At 46.3% G+C, this 21,163-nt stretch overlaps 1 protein-coding gene across 1 annotated transcript in view; it reads right to left on the bottom strand.

The window, feature by feature from the left end:
* The window catches only part of EXOC4 (exocyst complex component 4), a 497,223-nt gene extending 476,311 nt beyond the window's left edge, over positions 1 to 20,912 (bottom strand). Inside the window, exons 1-3 of the mRNA XM_073652485.1 lie at positions 20,798 to 20,912; positions 8,688 to 8,877; positions 5,481 to 5,675 (exon numbers count right to left, since the gene is read on the bottom strand). Coding sequence (XP_073508586.1) covers positions 5,481 to 5,675; positions 8,688 to 8,877; positions 20,798 to 20,865 — 453 coding nt within the window. The 5' untranslated portion in view covers positions 20,866 to 20,912. The remainder of the gene's footprint in view (positions 1 to 5,480; positions 5,676 to 8,687; positions 8,878 to 20,797) is intronic.
* Positions 20,913 to 21,163: the final 251 nt, after the last annotated feature.

Here is a 21,163-nt window from a genome sequence, read left to right as displayed (position 1 = left end):
TCCTTGCTGCGTATTTTGTGGCTTGGTTGTGTTCTTGGAAAATAGACCATGTCACTTCTTTCAGCGTTTTTTCACCCATAGAAAGTAATGGGTGATGAAAAAACACTGAAAAAAAGCACCAAAAAAACGCAGCAAAACCTACAGATTTGACGCAGCCGATTTCCTGACAGAGATCAGTTTTGCTGCAGATTTCTGACTGATGGCAAACAAGATTTGTTATTTTACATACCCACATACCGTACAGACCAAAAGTTTGGACACACCTCATTTAAAGATTTTTCTGTATTTTCATGACTATGAAAATTGTACATTCACACTGAAGGCATCAAAACTATGAATTACCCCATGTGGAATTATATACTTAACAAAAAAGTGTGAAACAACTGAAAATATGTCTTATATTCTAGGTTCTTCAAAGTAGCCACCTTCTGCTTTGATGACTGCTTTGCACACTCTTGGTATTCTCTTGATGAGCTTCAAGAGGTAGTCACCGGAAATGGTCTTTCAACAATCTTGAAGGAGTTCCCAGAGATGCTTAGCACTTTTTGGCCCTTTTGCCTTCACTCTGCAGTCCAGCTCACCCCAAACCAACTCGATTGGTTTCAGGTCTGGTGACTGTGGAGGCCAGGTCATCTGGCGTAGTACCCCATCACTCTCCCTCTTGGTCAAATAGCCCTTACACAGCCTGGAGGTGTGTTTGGGGTCATTGTCCTGTTGAAAAATAAATGATGGTCCATCTAAACGCAAACCGGATGGAATAGCATGCCGCTGCAAGATGCTGTGGTAGCCATGCTGGTTCAGGATGCCTTCAATTTTGAATAAATCCCCAACAGTGTCACCAGCAAAGCACCCCCACACCATCACACCTCCTCCTCCATGCTTCACGGTGGGAACCAGGCATGTAGAGTCCATCCGTTCACCTTTTCTGCGTCGCACAAAGACACGGTGGTTGGAACCAAAGATCTCAAATTTGGACTCATCAGACCAAAGCACAGATTTCCACTGGTCTAATGTCCATTCCTTGTGTTCTTTAGCCCAAACAAGTCTCTTCTGCTTGTTGCCTGTCCTTAGCAGTGGTTTCCTAGCAGCTATTTTACCATGAAGGTCTGCTGCACAAAGTCTCCTCTTAACAGTTGTTGAAGAGATGTGTCTGCTGCTAGAACTCTGCGTGGCATTGACCTGGTCTCTAATCTGAGCTGCTGTTAACCTGCGATTTCTGAGGCTGGTGACTCGGATAAACTTATCCTCAGAAGCAGAGGTGACTCTTGGTCTTCCTTTCCTGGGGCGGTCCTCATGTGAGCCAGTTTCTTTGTAGCGCTTGATGGTTTTTGCAACTGCACTTGGGGACGCTTTCAAAGTTTGCCCAATTTTTCGGACTGACTGACCTTCATTTCTTAAAGTAATGATGGCCACTCGTTTTTCTTTACTTAGCTGCTTTTTTCTTGCCATAATACAAATTCTAACAGTCTATTCAGTAGGACTATCAGCTGTGTATCCACCTGACTTCTGCACAACACTTCTGGTCCCAGCCCCATTTATAAGGCAAGAAATTCCACTCATTAAACCTGACAGGGCACACCTGTGAAGTGAAAACCATTTCCGGTGACTACCTCTTGAAGCTCATCAAGAGAATGCCAAGAGTGTGCAAAGCAGTCATCAAAGCAAAAGGTGGCTACTTTGAAGAACCTAGAATATAAGACATATTTTCAGTTGTTTCACATTTTTTTGTTAAGTATATAATTCCACGTGTTAATTCATAGTTTTGATGCCTTCAGTGTTAATGTACAATTTTAAAAGTCATGAAAATACAGAAAAATCTTTAAATGAGGTGTGTCCAAACTTTCGGTCTGTACTGTACACTTGCAGGCTTCAGGTGTTCTGAGTCCGGATACTGCAAGTGTATAAGCTGAATTTCTCAGAGGTCTACACAGATGTCACCGGAAAATTGTAAGTAGATATACCAAATGGACGGTTCAGTTAATCAAGAGCAGTACATTGCCAAAGTGCGTTCAATACAAGTCCCTCCAAAATATTCCATCAAATCTCCCACAGGAAAAAGCAGCAGGGCTTCTACAGATATCTCCCTGACATCTACAAGGACCCCGGTTATTATGGATGCATCGGTACGACCCTGCCTCTCCTTGTAGGAATGTGAGCTGGACAGTGGGCTCTGTACGATCCTAGTGCTGGATCCAACCTTGCCAAGCATCTCCTCACCTACTAATCCAATCTTTCCTGTATTCTTTTTTTTTATTGTTCCCTCTGACTCTAGACAGATTGTTTGAGGAGAATGAAGAAGTTTTGTCACATTTACAGAGACAAGTCCAAATTTAGACTTCTTTTATGTGAGGAAAATGCCACTTTTCCATAATTATATACAGAGGAGCAGACACAATATGGGGAGCAGGAGAAATTTGAAGACATAAACCACAATATGGGGAGCAAGGGGTGAGATGAGGATCGTGTATGGGGGGATGGGTGCGGATACAGTATGAGGAGGGAGGGTAAAATGTATACGGACACAGTATGGGGAGTCGGAGGGATGTGTGAGGAGGTAGTATGGAAAGTGAGAGGGTAAAAGTATGAGGGGGGGGATGTGTGTGGAGACAGTATGCGGGCAGAAAAAAGTGTGAGTGGGCACAGAATAGAGACTGAGTAATGGGGTTGTGTGGGGGGGGGGGTTGCATGGGGGACAGTGTAAGGGCACAGCCAGGAAGGATTAGTACGCCAAAGAGGGGGGAGTGATGTGGGGGCACAATATAGAACCTGGGCCCTATAGGGAGGACACAGTGTGAAAGGACAGTGTGAAGAGGGGGTCCAGTATGGAAAGGAGAAGGCAATGTGGAGGGCATGTACCATAAGAGGGACAGTGTAAGGGGTCATATTTTGTGCAGGGAATATAGTGATTATTTATTCAGGGGCTCAGCATAGGGCAGATATTTGTATTCAGGAGCATTATAATGACACTGCTATCTTTCAAGGCATTGTGTGCGGTTGTGCTGCAGAAGACCAGTAAAGATTGAAGTCTGCCGAGACGTGGTGAGGATGAGAAAACTCATTATGTAATCTGGACAAGATGAAGAAAAGAAAGAACGACTCCAGAGACAACATATTATCTATGAGATACCTGGATGTAAATGGTTTTTGTGATACTGACTAAATTTTCATATTTTTATTTATGTTAGTTAGCAGCATTAAAGGGGTTGTCCAAGTTTGTGATGAGTCTGCAGTCATGCTATGTGACTGCAGATTTCTGAATTCTCACAGTGCGCACTGCACGCTGTCAGGTTTCTCTCGTGCCGGTGATTTGTATACATGCGGTCACGTGCTGACTAGACATGTGTCTGGCCCCGCTCAATTAATTTTTATTGAGCGAGGCCACGCATCTAGTTTGAATGTGGCCAGAAGTATACAAATCCATACTTGTGCAAGGGAGAATCTTAAAAGTGTGCAGTGCATGCTCTGTGAGAATTCAGAAGCCTGCAGTCACAGAGTGACTGCAAACTTTCATCTCAAACCTGGACAAGCTCTTTAATTATAAAATAAAACCCTTTATCAAGCCAATCCTGACCGTGTGTAATATACTCACTGTCAGGATCCAGCTCTGCTTGCAGGTTCCAGCAGTCATCACATGTCACTTCACTCATATGTGATTTTCAATCTTAGGGTCAAGTGACAACGAGCTTCTCTTCCAGCTTCTCTGTTTTTCACTGAACATTGAGAGAATTAGGTAGAGCAGCTTGTTGGCACATGACTAAGTGTGCAAATCGCATACAGTATGTGCTTGGGGCAAGACCGCCATACTGAGTTCTTGCCCCGGGTGCCAGAAAACCTAGATACACCTCTGATTATATACACATTACAACACCTGATGCATTTACATGTACTACTCATTAATGCATAATAAGTAAGAAAGATGAGTGTACACTCATGTCGAAGCCTGAGGAATACGCAGCCCTCAGGGGAGACAGCAGTACAGAATACTGCTCCTTTCACCATATATCACATGCGACCATATAGATAAATGGGCGGGAGAGTTGGATTGTCGTCAAGTTCTGCCTGTCTACCATATATCTGTTTAATATTAATAAAAGTGATTTTGTGTGGTTATACACAATAACAAATCAAGGTAATTTAGCAATTATTTTGGAGTGCGCAGTGAACTTTCATACATCATATGATTTTTTTTTGGAGGGGGTAGTAGTTCCCTAGTCTACTCGCACCTCTTCCACCTAAGCGTTATATTCACTCCAACTTCTCTACACTCTACTGATTTATGCAAACAGAACTATGACATTATGTATGTTTGGAAATAACGGTATGAATTAACTATCTAAGCTTCATCACCAGTGATCTTGTAGGGCTAAGGCGATTTGGCCCTTACTTAACACAGGTTGGCGTGGCCAAAGATCATTTTATGCTGCTCCTACATGGCAGCATAATGTAAGTGAATGGGGTTACCCACAAAGTGTCCTGATAACGATGAGTAAGTCACAAAAAAAAAACACAATTGCTTTCAACTTTTTGAAACTTGCTTATTGTGGTCTCCGTATCTTGTGGGTCGCAATGCAACCCCAATCACTTACATTATGTTGCAATGTAGCAGTGGCATGAGGCAATCTTTGGCAGCGTGACTTATGTCGCGCCCAAAGTTTCTGTATAGCCCCAGCAGCCATATGATCATCTTTCCATGCAATCTATAAATATATTTAACATGCACACAAACAATCCCAGTCAATTGGATTAGAACAGTGTTGCCTCAGCTGCATTCATTGTCTATAGGAATAACTGAGCGCTACACACGAGGTCCCATAGACAATGGTGCACTATCACTCCATTAAAGATGGAGCTGCAGACCCCCATTCTCAAGATAACAGGGGGTGCCAGCAATCAGCAAGGTATCCTCTATCCTATGGATGCCTCCAGAGCTTATTTTAGATGAAGGTGGAGTTACCAGTGTGATGTGTGATGGCCGCTCTCTGCTGTCCTGATCTCACTGCAGAGCTGCCTGTGATTATACCGGACTCATCTGCAGGTACCTCTCCGTGCTTCAGCTTCCATCTCACAGGCAGTCAGTGGTGCAATATTGTTGAAATACAGCAGAGCTGTGAGAGCTGCAAAATGTGCTTGTAAGAAGACAAAGTTCAGTTCTCCTGTTCTGTGTTAGTTACATGTCTCACACTGGTAACTCCCCCTTCATGTAAAATAATTTGTGCAGACGGAGTCATCTTCTAGACAACATCCTCCCCACAGCCAAGAAGAGGTCATTTACATATGAGAGAAACATAGAATAAGACATCGGATAGCAGATATCAAGGTATCATTTTATTCAGCTTCCTATGACCTGCAGGCCCCAATAGACGCCTTAAAAGGGTTGATTTTACTGAAGAATTCCCTTTAAAGACAAGTAGTTGGTCAACATCTTATTTAAAAAAGCCTCAAAAGACAAATGTTGTAATAAGATAAATCACAGTTCTTACCAGCATGTCGGTGGCATTTAGGTAGTGTTTACTAGCCATACATTGCTCGAGTTTCTGGGGCACTTGCTTGATATTCTCAATTTCATCCAGAAGGTTCAAGACATGCTTGTGTTCAATCCCCTCAATCCACAGCTTTCTTAGCTCATCTCGCTTGCAATGAAGGAGCATCTTACAGGACAAAAGGTTCTCTTTAACCTGCCAGAAAAAAAAATACAATTGCCATAAGCAAAAATATATAGTTATAAAGTTATCTTGTAAAATAGCAATGTCACAATTTCAAGTTATTTTATGTCCCAACAACATATATAAATCAGTAAACTTTTATTACTTGATATTGATGTGTGGAATAGGACCATCAGACAGTACTATTCCATGCACCACAAAAAAGGTATACTAACCTATAACACGCCAACTGAGGGCAAAATGACATTCACTAGGCCTCGGTGGGAAAAATGGGAGCTTAAAGGGGTATTTCCATCTCCAAGATCCTATCCCAATATGGAGCAGGTGTATTAGCAAATACTTTCAATTAGAAATGTAAAAAAGTTTTACTGATTCACTATGTCTTTCCTCCTGTGCAGGAATTGCAGGATCTTTGGTATCCAGGGTTACGACGACTAACAACTAGTTAACTGTCACTATATCAGTGGTTGTAACGCTGGATACCTAAGGTCCTGCAATGCCTGCACATGAGGAAAGAGACATAGCAAATAAGAACTATTTTACGTTTCTAATTGGAGGTATTTGCTAATATTATTATTCACCTACTACATATTGAGATAGGATCTTGGAGATGGGGATAATCCTTCAAAGAAACATTTTACATAAATGCAAGCAGCTTTTTGGACACTCCAAAAATACATTGTGAAAGCTGCTTAATAGGCATAACAGATGCACTTTCTTCATATGTCTGTAATAATGCTGCAACCCAGTAGATGTGACCTATTGATGGACTTGTGGCCCCTATCAACCAATCACAACTTTGCTTTCTGTTCTTGAAATGCTATAAAAGGTTAAAAGGGACTCTGTCAGCACAGAATAACTGTTCAAACAAAGTATCACCGCTCGATGCTTCATGGTGGGGCCAATCATTTATATACACCCTTCCACCTGATTGCTTTCCCTCAATCTCCACCCCCTTTCTTTGATTGACAGCTCTGGCTATACAGGGCCAGAGAAGGGCAGAGATAGAAGGAAACTAAGCAGGTGGGAAGGTGAACTTAAATGACTGACCCCACCATGGAACATAGAGCGTTTGTACTTGGTTAGAACAGTCATTCTGTGCTGACAGAGTCCCTTTAAATTTGCCACATGTTTGGTTGCTATGGGCAACAAGACTAATTTTTCCTTTTGATGATTCTGATAAATGAGGCCCATAACTGAATAAAAGCATTGTTATATTTGACTACAAGGAAAACAATTTACAGTACCAGTTATCTCTCCACTCATTCTCTTCTAGACTCATCACAGTCCGGCTTCAGCCACTTACATTCTACAGAAACTGCACTCATCAAAGTAACCAATGACCTTCTGACAGCAAAACGTAATGGTGACTACTCTCTGCTCATTCTTCTTGACCTATCTGCAGCTTTCGACACTGTTGACCACCACCTCCTACTCTCTATGCTCCACTCAAATCGGCATAAAGGACACTGCCCTCTCCTGGTTCTCCTCCTAAATATCTGACCGCTCTTTCAGTGCATCGTTCGCTGGCTCCACTTCTTCCCCCCTTCCTCTCACTATTGGGGTTCCTCAGGGTTCAGTCCTTGGCCCTCTTCTCTTCTCTCTCTACACAGCCCCAACTGGACAGACCATCAGCAAATTAGGTTTTCAGTACCATCTTTATGCTAATGACACACAACTATACAACGCATCCCCTGACCTTACCCCCACACTGTACTAGAGAACACCAGTGACTGTCTGGCTGCAGTTTCTAACATCATGTCCGCTCTCTATCTGAAACTCAACCTTTCCAAAACTGAACTACTTCTGCTTTCGTCGTCTACTCACCTCCCTAAATCTGACATCTCCCTCTCTATGTGTGGCACAACAATAATGCCGAGCCAGGAGACGCGTTGTCTGGGCGTTGTGTTTGACACCAATCTTTCCTTCACCTTCCATATACAATCTCTCGCCCGCTCTTGTCGCTTGCACCTGAAGAACATCTCTAGAATCCGCCCCTTTCTCACCGTGGAAACAACAAAAACCCTAACTGTTGCCCTAATCCACTCCCGCCTTGACTACTGTAACTCTCTATTAATTGGCCTCCCCCTCACTCGACTTTCCCCTCTCCAGTCCATCCTTAATGTTGCAGCCAGGGTCATCTATTAGGCTAATCGATACTCAGACTCCTCCGCTCTGTGCCAGTCATTGCACTGGCTGCCCATGAATTATATGATCCAATTTAAATTGCTTGTTTTCACCCACAAAGCTCTCCACAGTGCGGCACCCCCCTACATCTCTACCCTCATTTCTGTTTATCGGCCTACTCGTTCTCTACACTCGGCAAGCGACTTTCGACTAACATCCGCACTAATCCGTACCTCCCACTCCTGGCTTCAAGACTTCTCCCGAGTTGCACCTATTCTCTGGAATGCTCTACGCCAAGAAATTAGGATGAACCACAACTTACACAGTTTTAGGCGCTCCATAAAAACACACCTGTTTAGGGCGGCCTATCACGTTCCCTACTCGAAGTCCTTTTATATTCTTATTGCCCATCCCTTATTTCTCCAAACATAAGTCTCCATCGAACCCAAAAGCACTACAGATACTGGCCGGTGACTAGTTCATGCAGCCTTTATCTATACCTCATCTTACAAGCAGGGTCATTATTTTTGCTTTAATTATTGTATTATCTAAATAAATGGGGGAGTTACTGATGTGATGTGTGATGGCCGCTCTCTGCTCTCCTGATCTCACTGCAGAGCTGTGTATGAATGAAAGCAGACGTGCTTTATAGCAAGTGGTATAATTTTTTTTCCTGTACACCTTTGTTTGATATAGTGTTGTCTACTATGCCATTCCATAACCCCCACCACCATTTTTTTTTCATATATTGAAATACATCAGATTAAAATAGGACAAAAGGACACCCTTTTAGCCACAGTCAGGTGAATAAAGCCCTATAGATACTTTTGGCCTAAACCCCCAGGATCTTTTCCAGTGTAATAATATAATTTCACGTACACATCACTAGTGGCTTACCTGCTTGATCTTATTGCGGGAGTTGGTAATACGCTCGGTGATGTTTTGGTAAGTGCGTATGGCAGTCGTGAGCTCAGTAAAGTGCTGCTCAATCTTCTTATCCAGGTCTTTATCACAGCTCTCGTATGCCGCCTCCAGACGGCCCCTCTCAGTCGCTCTGTCTTCAACATCATCACTTGTTGAAAGGGTCCTGGAAGAAAAGCCTTGGTTATGTTAAGGCCTGTAACACATGCATGAGATGCTGATGAATTCATGGGTCACCCCTATAGTTTTCTTTACAACATATGATGCCGGCATACATTGGCGAGGGATGTCCTAACTCCCTGCATTTCTAGGCAAGTAATACACACCATCTTATCACATCTTATACCTCTACACCCATGCATGCTTAGCCCAAGCTGAGTACAAGAAAAGCGATCAAAACGTCACATGCACCCCAAAATAGTTTCAATAAAATGGTCAGCTCAATAAAACAAGTTCTTAGCCAAATCCATGGATATAAAAATAAAGAAATGCAACAACGATTTTTTTTTATTTAAAAAGAATAAAAAACTGAACAAGTTTGGTGTCTCTGAAATCATACTGACCTTGAGAAACACAAAACGATATTGCATTTTTTTTTCATAATTTCACAGGACTTTTTTTTTTTTTTTTTAGAGTTATTCAGCACATTATACGATAAAATAAATAGTGTGATCAAAGACCCAAATCTTCCCACAAAAAGACAAGCACTTGCACAGTTATGTCAATGGAAAAATAAAGTTAATGCTCTTGGAACAAGTGGTGAAAAAACACAAAAGTACAAAAGGGCTAAAGGGGTTAATTATTGTTATACTCTCCATTTACAGAATATCGCTACATTCATCGAGTTCAATAGGAGCATTTAAAATAATCCATACATGTCAAACTCCGGCCCGTGGGCCAAATGTGGCTCGCAGGGTGGTTTCATTTGGCCCTCGACACCAGAACCACCACCCCTATGTGGGCCCATAGGACTACGTGGGGCCCATTATACTGTACGGAGGACTACGTGGGGCCCATTATACTGTACGGAGGACTACGTGGGGCCCATTATACTGTATGGAGGACTACGTGGGGCCCATTATACTGTATGGAGGACTACGTGGGGCCCATTATACTGTATGGAGGACTACGTGGGGCCCATTATTCTGTATGGAGGACTACGTGGGGCCCATTATTCTGTAAGGTGGACTGTGTGGGGCCCATTATACTGGATACTGGTTGGCCCGTGACTTTGTTCTTCTTAATTTTGGTCACCTGTGTGTTTGAGTTTGACATCCCTGAAATAGAGAACACCATACTGAAACTATCCATTTTTCACAGATTACATAAGTGAGCCTTTAACCCCTTCACAAATCATATAATGTAAATTTACGCTCTATGGGCTCAAGAGGTGTATGGATTGTGCTTTGTACCAGAGCCAACACCATGCCCGACAGATGCAAACTGTGTTATTTAGCCAGCATCAGCTACTAACAGCAGCGTCCAGAGTGAGCTTCAATCCCTGCTGCTTATATGCTGCGGTCAATCACTGACAGCGGCATTTAAACAGCTAGGTTATGGATGCATGCATGTAACATGATGCACTCACCGCACCTTTCCCACAGGCGATTGTAAGGTGTCCATGTGTCACCATGCAGCAGGGGGCCATGCTGAAGACCCCCTTTGCTGTCATGTTGATTTTCGTATGAAGCCCAGCCACCTTTTGTGCCTATATTTCATAATGAAAGGCCAACAAACCAATACTTTTTCATGTGGTGGTGGCGCTCGCACCGCACTGTGGACACGCCGCCGGTGGCGCTCGCACCGCACTGTGGACACGCCGCCGGTGGCGCTCGCACCGCACTGTGGACACGCCGCCGGTGGCGCTCGCACCGCACTGTGGACACGCCGCCGGTGGCGGCGCTTACACTACACTGTGGACACGCCGGTGGTGATGGTGGCGCTTACACTACACTGTGGACACGCCGGTGGTGGTGGCGCTTACACCACACTGTGGACACGCCGGTGGTGGTGGCGGCGCTTACACTACACTGTGGACACGCCGGTGGTGGTGGCGGCGCTTACACTACACTGTGAACACGCCGGTGGTGGTGGCGCTTACACTACACTGTGGACACGCCGGTGGTGGTGGCGCTTACACTACACTGTGGACACGCCGGTGGTGGTGGCGCTTACACTACACTGTGGACACGCCGGTGGTGGTGGTGGCGCTTACACCGCAATGAGTACACGCCGGTGGTGGTGGCGGCGCTTACACTATACTGTGGACACGCCGGTAGTGGTGGCGGCGCTTACACTACACTGTGGACACGCCGGTGGTGGTGGCGGCGCTTACACTACACTGTGGACACGCCGGTGGTGGTGGCGCTTACACTACACTGTGGACACGCCGGTGGTGGTGGTGGTGGCGCTTACACTAAACTGTGGACACGCAGGTGGTGGTGCTTACAGTACACTGTGGACACGCCGGTGGTGGTGCTTACACTACACTGTGGACACGCCGGTGGTGGCGCTTACACTACACTGTGGACACGCCGGTGGTGGTGGTGGCGCTTACACTACACTGTGGACACGCCGGTGGTGGTGGTGGTGGCGCTTACACTACACTGTGGACACGCCGGTGGTGGTGGTGGTGGCGCTTACACTACACTGTGGACGCGCCGGTGGTGGTAGCGGCGGCGCTTACACTACACTGTAGACACGCCGGTGGTGGTAGCGGCGGCGCTTACACTACACTGTGGACACGCCGGTGGTGGTGGCGCTTACACTACACTGTGGACGCGCCGGTGGTGGTGGTGGTGGCGCTTACACTACACTGTAGACACGCCGGTGGTGGTAGCGGCGGCGCTTACACTACACTGTGGACACGCCGGTGGTGGTAGCAGCGCTTACACTAAACTGTGGACTGACTGGGCATGGGGAGTATTTGATAACTTACATACTGAAATAGCAAACTATTTAATAGATCACATAAACTGTCTTAATAAGGAGCAATGAAAACAACATCGTAGAGACGATTCAGTTCCTTCCTGCGTCTCATGAGTTCTCAGCATCCTGCACATTTACACAATTTCCTGTGGAGTCCAACTCTCTTCCGCACTTATTTTTATAAATCAGACATGGAAGGATCTAACACTGCATTATAAATATATCCCCTACAGTTATCCAGATGAACATCACCACAACCTCTGCATGGCACGAAATTATGGAGGTTTTCTCCCCTAGAGGCAGAGCAGCAATGTCTATAAGGCTACATGCACACATCCGTGTGACATGGCACACAGCACAATAACCCATAGAGTTTCACTCAGCCAAACACACATTAGTTTTAAAATAGGGTCCGTGTCTTTAGTGAGACTCCGAGCTAGTCCTATTGTCATCCGTTTTGCGGATCAGACTCTGCAATTAAAAGCCGAGTCTGAAACCGGCGAATCCCTGCAGCACACAGTGCGTGAGCAGGGGAGATTCACAAGTCTGCAGTCACACAGAGTGACTGCAGACTGATCGGTTTGGACCGGACAACCCCTTTAAAGGCTATGGGGGTCCGTGAGACACGGATGAAATTAGGAAGACAGACTTTGTGCTTCAGATTACATTCCAAGCTTCTTCCATTTTTAACTGATCCATTGTTGAGTCAATGGATTAAAAAAGTTCTCACGGTCTATGGGCTTGAGTAAAAAAAAAAAAAAAAGAGGATAAGAAAAAAAGTCTGAGGCAATGAAGATGCAACTGGGATGACTCTAGGCAGAAAAAAATAATAAATCCATTTCTCTCAGAAGGTAACACACACGGATGTGTGAATGTAGCCTGACAATCAGTGCCTTACATCTTTGACGGCGCCGTTTCTGCAGCGGGTATATGGATATTTTACATTAAAGACCATTCAGAGGTTTTCAAAATGTTGGTACAAATCTACTATGAGAAACGTACTGTAATTGCTTTAGTGCTTTACTTTTTGGAGTTATTCCTTCCCTGAAGAGGTTTTGAAAAGTTTTAGGGTATGTGCACATGAGGTCTTTTACACGCTGGCGCACTGGTGGAGTATTTAAAGCAAAATTCGCTTCAGGAAAAAGGCGGCTGACTTTTTTCTAAAGTGTCTTCTTTAGCACTTTTGTTGTAGTTTTTGAGGCAGTGTCTTTTTTTTCATTTATTTTTTAACTGTACATAAAAACGAGTGAATAGCATAAAAATGAAAAAAGACTGACCGTCATTTCCAAACAGAGACCAGGTGTGTACAGGTGCTTACTAAGAGTAGCCATCTCCATATATAACTAATAAAGTAGCACTCTGTAGCGCTATAGTATGCACACAAGAAATATATGAAATTGAAATTGCATTACTGCTCTAGCTAATAGGAAAAAAACTAAGATACTTCGCACCAGGGCTGTGGAGTCGGTAAGCCAAACCTCCGACTCCAACGCCTCAATTTCCATGACTCCGACTCCCTCATACATGGCTCATGTTTAAGTGATAAATTTACTGTAGCACAGATTCATCTCAGCTAAAAGTCTAGACCCTTAGATCGGGAATAGGACAGACATTTATAGGACATTTCATAACTTTCCCAAATTCTTATGAAAAAATATTCCCCACAAACTGCATTGAATTACTGTGCCCAATTTATTATATATTTTAGAAGTCAGAGTCGGTCCATTTTACACCGACTCCACCAAAATGGGCTCAGACTCAGACTCCACAGCCCTGCTTAGCACATAAATTGGCCAATTCATGCATGCCCAGTAGCCAACAACAAGGCAATCATCTTTGCTGGGAACCTATCCTAAAATGATACATTTCCTGGGCTGCTAGCTTGCAATTATGGGTAGGTAGGATCCTGCTGTGATTAAAACCACTAATGGGTGGAGTGCTCGGTCAGAGAGCCTATGTATACAGATATCAAACACTGACCATCACTTCCAAACATAGAATAGGTGTGCACAGGTGCATTCTAAGAGTGACAGTCAGTCTTTACAACTTTATTTGTTAGATGATGTATAGACCGGTCACTTCTTTTAGCCTGTTCATGACTTTCGAAGCCTTAACCGGCTCAAAAGAAGCTAAAAAATACTGAACATATTAACTGCAGGTCTTTTGCCATTGCATTGCTTGTGCTAATACATTTTTAAGTTCTCTTACAGGTATACTTCAGGTGGAAGTCACTTGAAAAAGACGACACAGGCACATACCCTAAGAAGAGTTTTTCATGGGCATCACTTATTTTTTTGCAGCCTTTTGATTTGACAAGTGCATAGTTTGAAGAGCATTCCATGAGAATCCACTTCAAAGTCGAGTGTCATGCACTTTCTTTTTCCATCAGGTGTTTTTCAAAACCTAAAGTAAAAAAAGAATGCTCAAAAAACTCTTCATATGAACAGCAAAGTGGATTTCCCTTGGAAACTCTTCCTATTAAGTTCTAAGTGTTTAAGGAGGGTTATAGGAAGGATCAGCTCTCAAAAAAAAAAAAAAAAAAAAAAAGAATAAACTAAAAATTAATGTGAACATTTGCTAATTGAAAATTAGGATAAACATTGTGCAATACTCAGCAGAACTGTGCCAGGAATTACGGCAGCTCACTGCAGAGCGAGGGCAAGAACCACTACAACACACTGGTATGCCACCAGATGGTCCAATATACAGCAAAACTAACACTGGAATGATCTTGTATACTGCACAGCTAGAATAAACAGTCCTGTATACTGCACAGCTGGCATTGGAGTGGTCCTGTATAGAGTTGGTACAAATTTATTCGCATGACCAGTTCAACTGGCCACAGCAGTAGTCTGCGGCCGATGGATGAGAGAGGAAGTGCTACTCCTTACCTGGTGGCATGCGTGGCTCTTCTGATTATATGACCTGACAAGACGTCAAAAATGCGTCACGCTGCAAAGTTAACCATGTGCTAGGCTAGCTAATCAAAACATGAGCCGCAGATGCTGGCAAGCAAGAAGCAATACTCCCTCTCCTGTCCAGCAGCCATAGATCACAGTCATACCCGATGGAATAAGATGGCGAATCTATTAACACCAGCTCTAGTCCCCTATACTGTGCAGCTGGCACAGGAATGGTGATAGCACAGCACACAGCAAAGCTGGCACAGGAACAGGGTTACTAAGTAGTTATATTTTTATTCAAATAACTTCTCTATGTCCCCGCACGCAGCACTGCCGGGAGCTGGAATAACCCCGCATATAAATACCACAGCCAGGCGCTGGAATGACCCCGCATATACCACAGCCGGGCGCTGGAATGACCCCGCATATACCACAGCCGGGCGCTGGAATGACCCTGCATATACTACAGCCGGCCACTGGAATGACCCTGTATACACTACAGCCGGCCACTGGAATGACCCTGTATACACTACAGCCAGGCACTGGAATAACCCTGCATATACTACAGCCGGGCACTGGAATGACCCTGCATATACTACAGCCGGGCACTGGAGTAACTCTGCATATACTACAGCCGGCCACTGGAATGACCCTGCATATACTACAGCCGGGCACTGGAGTAACTCTGCATATAGTACAGCCGGGCACTGGAATAACCCTGTATACACTACAGCCGGGCACTGGAGTAACCCTGCATATAGCACGGCCGGGCACTGGAATAACCCTGCATATACTACAGCCGAGCACTGGAATGGCTCCGCATATACTACAGCCGGACACTGGAATTACCCTGCATATACTACAGCCGGACACAGGAATGACCCCGCATATACTACAGCCGGACACAGGAATGACCCCGCATATACTACAGCCGGGCATTGGAATAACCCTGCATATAATACAGCCGGGCGCTGGAATGACCCCGTATATACTACAGCCGAACACTGGAATGACCCCGCATATATTACAGTCGGACACTGGACTAGCCCTGTATACACTACAGCCGGACACTGGAATAGCCCTGTATACACTACAGTTGGACACTGGAATAACCCTGTATACTACAGCCGGGCACTGGAGTAACCCTGCATATAGTACGGCCAGGCACTGGAGTAACCCTGCATATACTACAGCCGGACACTGGAATAACCCTGCATATACTACAGCCGAACACTGGAATAACCCATAACCCTGCATATACTACAGCCGGACACTGGAATAACCCTGCATATACTACAGCCGGACACTGGAATAATCCTGCATACACTACAGCCGGGCACTGGAGTAACCCTGCATATAGTACGGCCAGGCACTGGAGTAACCCTGCATATAGTACGGCCAGGCACTGGAATAACCCTGCATATACTACAGCCGGGCACTGGAATAACCCTATATACACTACCGCCGGGCACTGGAATAACCCTATATACACTACAGCCAGGCACTGGAATAACCCTATATACACTACAGCCAGACACTGGAATAACCCTGTATACACTACAGCCGGGCACTGAAGTAACCCTGCATATAGTATGGCCAGGCACTGTAATAACCCAGCATACACTACAGCTGGGCACTGGAGTAATCCTGCATATAGTAAGGCCAGGCACTGGAATAACCCTGCATATACTACAGCTGGGCACTGGAGTAATCCTGCATATAGTATGGCCGGGCACTGGAATAACCCTGCATATACTACAGCCGGGCACTGGAGTAATCCTGCATATAGTATGGCCGGGCACTGGAATAACCCTGCATATACTACAGCCGGGCACTGGAGTAATCCTGCATATAGTACGGCCGGGCACTGGAGTAATCCTGCATATAGTACGGCCGGGCACTGGAGTAATCCTGCATATAGTACGGCCGGGCACTGGAGTAATCCTGCATATAGTACGGCCGGGCACTGGAGTAATCCTGCATACAGTACGGCCGGGCACTGGAGTAACCCTGCATACACTACAGCCGGGCAGTGGAGTAATCCTGCATATAGTATGGCCGGGCACTGGAATAACCCTGCATATACTACAGCCGGGCACTGGAGTAATCCTGCATATAGTACGGCCGGGCACTGGAACAACCCTGCATACACTACAGCAGGGCACTAGAGTAACCCTGCATATACTACAGCTGGGCACTGGAATAACCCTGCATACACTACAGCCAGGCACTGGAGTAACCCTGCATATACTACAGCCGGACACTGGAATAACCCTGCATATACTACAGCGGGCCCTGGAATAACCCTGCATATACTACAGCGGGCCCTGGAATAACCCTGTATACACTACAGCCGGGCACTGGAATAACCCTGCATATACTACAGCGGGCCCTGGAATAACCCTGTATACACTACAGCCGGGCACTGGAGTAACCCTGCATATACTACAGCCGGACACTGGAATAACCCTGCATATACTACAGCCGGGCACTGGAATAACCCCGCATATACTACAGCGGGCCCTGGAATAACCCTGTATACACTACAGCCGGGCACTGGAGTAACCCTGCATATACTACAGCCGGACACTGGAATAACCCTGCATATACTACAGCGGGCCCTGGAATAACCCTGTATATACTACAGCCGGACACTGGAATAACCCTGCGTATACTACAGCCGGACACTGGAATAACCCTGCATATACTACAGCCGGACACTGGAATAACCCTGCATATACTACAGCGGGCCCTGGAATAACCCTGTATACACTACAGCCGGGCACTGGAATAACCCTGCATATACTACAGCGGGCCCTGGAATAACCCTGTATACACTACAGCCGGGCACTGGAGTAACCCTGCATATACTACAGCCGGACACTGGAATAACCCTGCATATACTACAGCCGGGCACTGGAATAACCCCGCATATACTACAGCGGGCCCTGGAATAACCCTGTATACACTACAGCCGGGCACTGGAGTAACCCTGCATATACTACAGCCGGACACTGGAATAACCCTGCATATACTACAGCGGGCCCTGGAATAACCCTGTATATACTACAGCCGGACACTGGAATAACCCTGCGTATACTACAGCCGGACACTGGAATAACCCTGCATATACTACAGCCGGACACTGGAATAACCCTGCATATACTACAGCGGGCCCTGGAATAACCCTGTATACACTACAGCCGGGCACTGGAATAACCCTGTATACACTACAGCCGGGCACTGGAATAACCCTGTATACACTACAGCCGGGCACTGGAATAACCCTGCATATACTACAGCCGGGCACTGGAATAACCCTGTATACACTACAGCCGGGCACTGGAGTAACCCTGCATATACTACAGCCGGACACTGGAATAACCCTGCATATACTACAGCGGGCCCTGGAATAACCCTGTATATACTACAGCCGGACACTGGAATAACCCTGCGTATACTACAGCCGGACACTGGAATAACCCTGCATATACTACAGCCGGACACTGGAATAACCCTGTATACACTACAGCCGGGCACTGGAATAACCCTGTATACACTACAGCCGGGCACTGGAATAACCCTATATACACTACAGCCGGGCACTGGAATAACCCTGCATATACTACAGCCGGACACTGGAATAACCCTGCATATACTACAGCCGGACACTGGAATAACCCTGTATACACTACAGCCGGACACTGGAATAACCCTGTATACACTACAGCCGGGCACTGGAATAACCCTATATACACTACAGCCGGGCACTGGAATAACCCTGCGTATACTACAGCCGGACACTGGAATAACCCTGCATACACTACAGCCGGACACTGGAATAACCCTGTATACACTACAGCCGGGCACTGGAATAACCCTGCATATACTACAGCCGGACACTGGAATAACCCTGCATATACTACAGCGGGCCCTGGAATAACCCTGTATACACTACAGCCGGGCACTGGAGTAACCCTGCATATACTACAGCCGGACACTGGAATAACCCTGCATATACTACAGCCGGGCACTGGAATAACCCCGCATATACTACAGCGGGCCCTGGAATAACCCTGTATACACTACAGCCGGACACTGGAATAACCCTGCATATACTACAGCGGGCCCTGGAATAACCCTGCATATACTACAGCCGGACACTGGAATAACCCTGCGTATACTACAGCCGGACACTGGAATAACCCTGCGTATACTACAGCCGGACACTGGAATAACCCTGCATATACTACAGCGGGCCCTGGAATAACCCTGTATACACTACAGCCGGGCACTGGAATAACCCTGTATACACTACAGCCGGGCACTGGAATAACCCTGTATACACTACAGCCGGGCACTGGAATAACCCTGCATATACTACAGCCGGGCACTGGAATAACCCTGTATACACTACAGCCGGGCACTGGAGTAACCCTGCATATACTACAGCCGGACACTGGAATAACCCTGCATATACTACAGCCGGACACTGGAATAACCCTGTATACACTACAGCCGGACACTGGAATAACCCTGTATACACTACAGCCGGGCACTGGAATAACCCTATATACACTACAGCCGGGCACTGGAATAACCCTGCGTATACTACAGCCGGACACTGGAATAACCCTGCATATACTACAGCCGGACACTGGAATAACCCTGTATACACTACAGCCGGACACTGGAATAACCCTGTATACACTACAGCCGGGCACTGGAATAACCCTGCATATACTACAGCCGGACACTGGAATAACCCTGCATATACTACAGCGGGCCCTGGAATAACCCTGTATACACTACAGCCGGGCACTGGAGTAACCCTGCATATACTACAGCCGGACACTGGAATAACCCTGCATATACTACAGCCGGGCACTGGAATAACCCCGCATATACTACAGCGGGCCCTGGAATAACCCTGTATACACTACAGCCGGGCACTGGAGTAACCCTGCATATACTACAGCCGGACACTGGAATAACCCTGCATATACTACAGCGGGCCCTGGAATAACCCTGTATATACTACAGCCGGACACTGGAATAACCCTGCGTATACTACAGCCGGACACTGGAATAACCCTGCGTATACTACAGCCGGACACTGGAATAACCCTGCATATACTACAGCCGGACACTGGAATAACCCTGCATATACTACAGCGGGCCCTGGAATAACCCTGTATACACTACAGCCGGGCACTGGAATAACCCTGTATACACTACAGCCGGGCACTGGAATAACCCTGCATATACTACAGCCGGGCACTGGAATAACCCTGTATACACTACAGCCGGGCACTGGAGTAACCCTGCATATACTACAGCCGGACACTGGAATAACCCTGCATATACTACAGCGGGCCCTGGAATAACCCTGTATATACTACAGCCGGACACTGGAATAACCCTGCGTATACTACAGCCGGACACTGGAATAACCCTGCATATACTACAGCCGGACACTGGAATAACCCTGTATACACTACAGCCGGGCACTGGAATAACCCTGTATACACTACAGCCGGGCACTGGAATAACCCTATATACACTACAGCCGGGCACTGGAATAACCCTGCATATACTACAGCCGGACACTGGAATAACCCTGCATATACTACAGCCGGACACTGGAATAACCCTGTATACACTACAGCCGGACACTGGAATAACCCTGTATACACTACAGCCGGGCACTGGAATAACCCTATATACACTACAGCCGGGCACTGGAATAACCCTGCGTATACTACAGCCGGACACTGGAATAACCCTGCATATACTACAGCCGGACACTGGAATAACCCTGTATACACTACAGCCGGACACTGGAATAACCCTGTATACACTACAGCCGGGCACTGGAACAACCCTGCATATACTACAGCCGGGCACTGGAATGACCCTGCATATACTACAGCGGGCCCTGGAATAACCCTGTATACACTACAGCCGGACACTGGAATAACCCTGTATACACTACAGCCGGGCACTGGAATAACCCTGCATATACTACAGCCGGGCACTGGAATAACCCTGCGTATACTACAGCGGGCCCTGGAATAACCCTGTATACACTACAGCCGGACACTGTTATAACCCTGCATATACTACAGCCGGGCCCTGGAATGACCCCACACACAGCACTGGAATTGCTCTGCATCTGTCATAGAAAACAACGTGCCCATCAGACGCCCAGAGCACCACACCCCGTCATAGAGCAGGGACAGGACACTGACCCACCTAATGACAGAGATCAGTAGCCCTGAAGGGTCGTTGCTCTTGCTCATCTGGCCCCTGTATCCGGACATCTTTACGTCTTGCTTCCTCCTCTCACACCAAAACACACTGACAATGTACTACTGCGCAGGCGCGGGAACGCCTCAACCAATGGCAATCTCTGCACAGCCCGGTTATCGGAAGGTACAGGCTAACTCCTAGTATGCTAAAGGACCTTTCATGACGTCATGACCATGTGATCAGTTAGATGTGCGGGAGGAGCCAGGCTCCTGGGTATTCTGCAGTTGGAGAGATATGTGTGACACTAATAGCACCGGATGTGAGCTGTGCAGTGTACAGGGCCGGTCTCAGCAACTGGTGCTCCCACCC

Source organism: Phyllobates terribilis, unplaced genomic scaffold (genome assembly GCF_046119375.1).
Source record: "Phyllobates terribilis strain yellow unplaced genomic scaffold, ASM4611937v1 Scaffold_11__3_contigs__length_659146591, whole genome shotgun sequence".
Taxonomy (NCBI): domain Eukaryota; kingdom Metazoa; phylum Chordata; class Amphibia; order Anura; family Dendrobatidae; genus Phyllobates; species Phyllobates terribilis.
The sequence above is the reverse complement of the archived record's forward strand: the minus strand, read 5'-3'. Positions and strand labels throughout refer to the sequence as shown.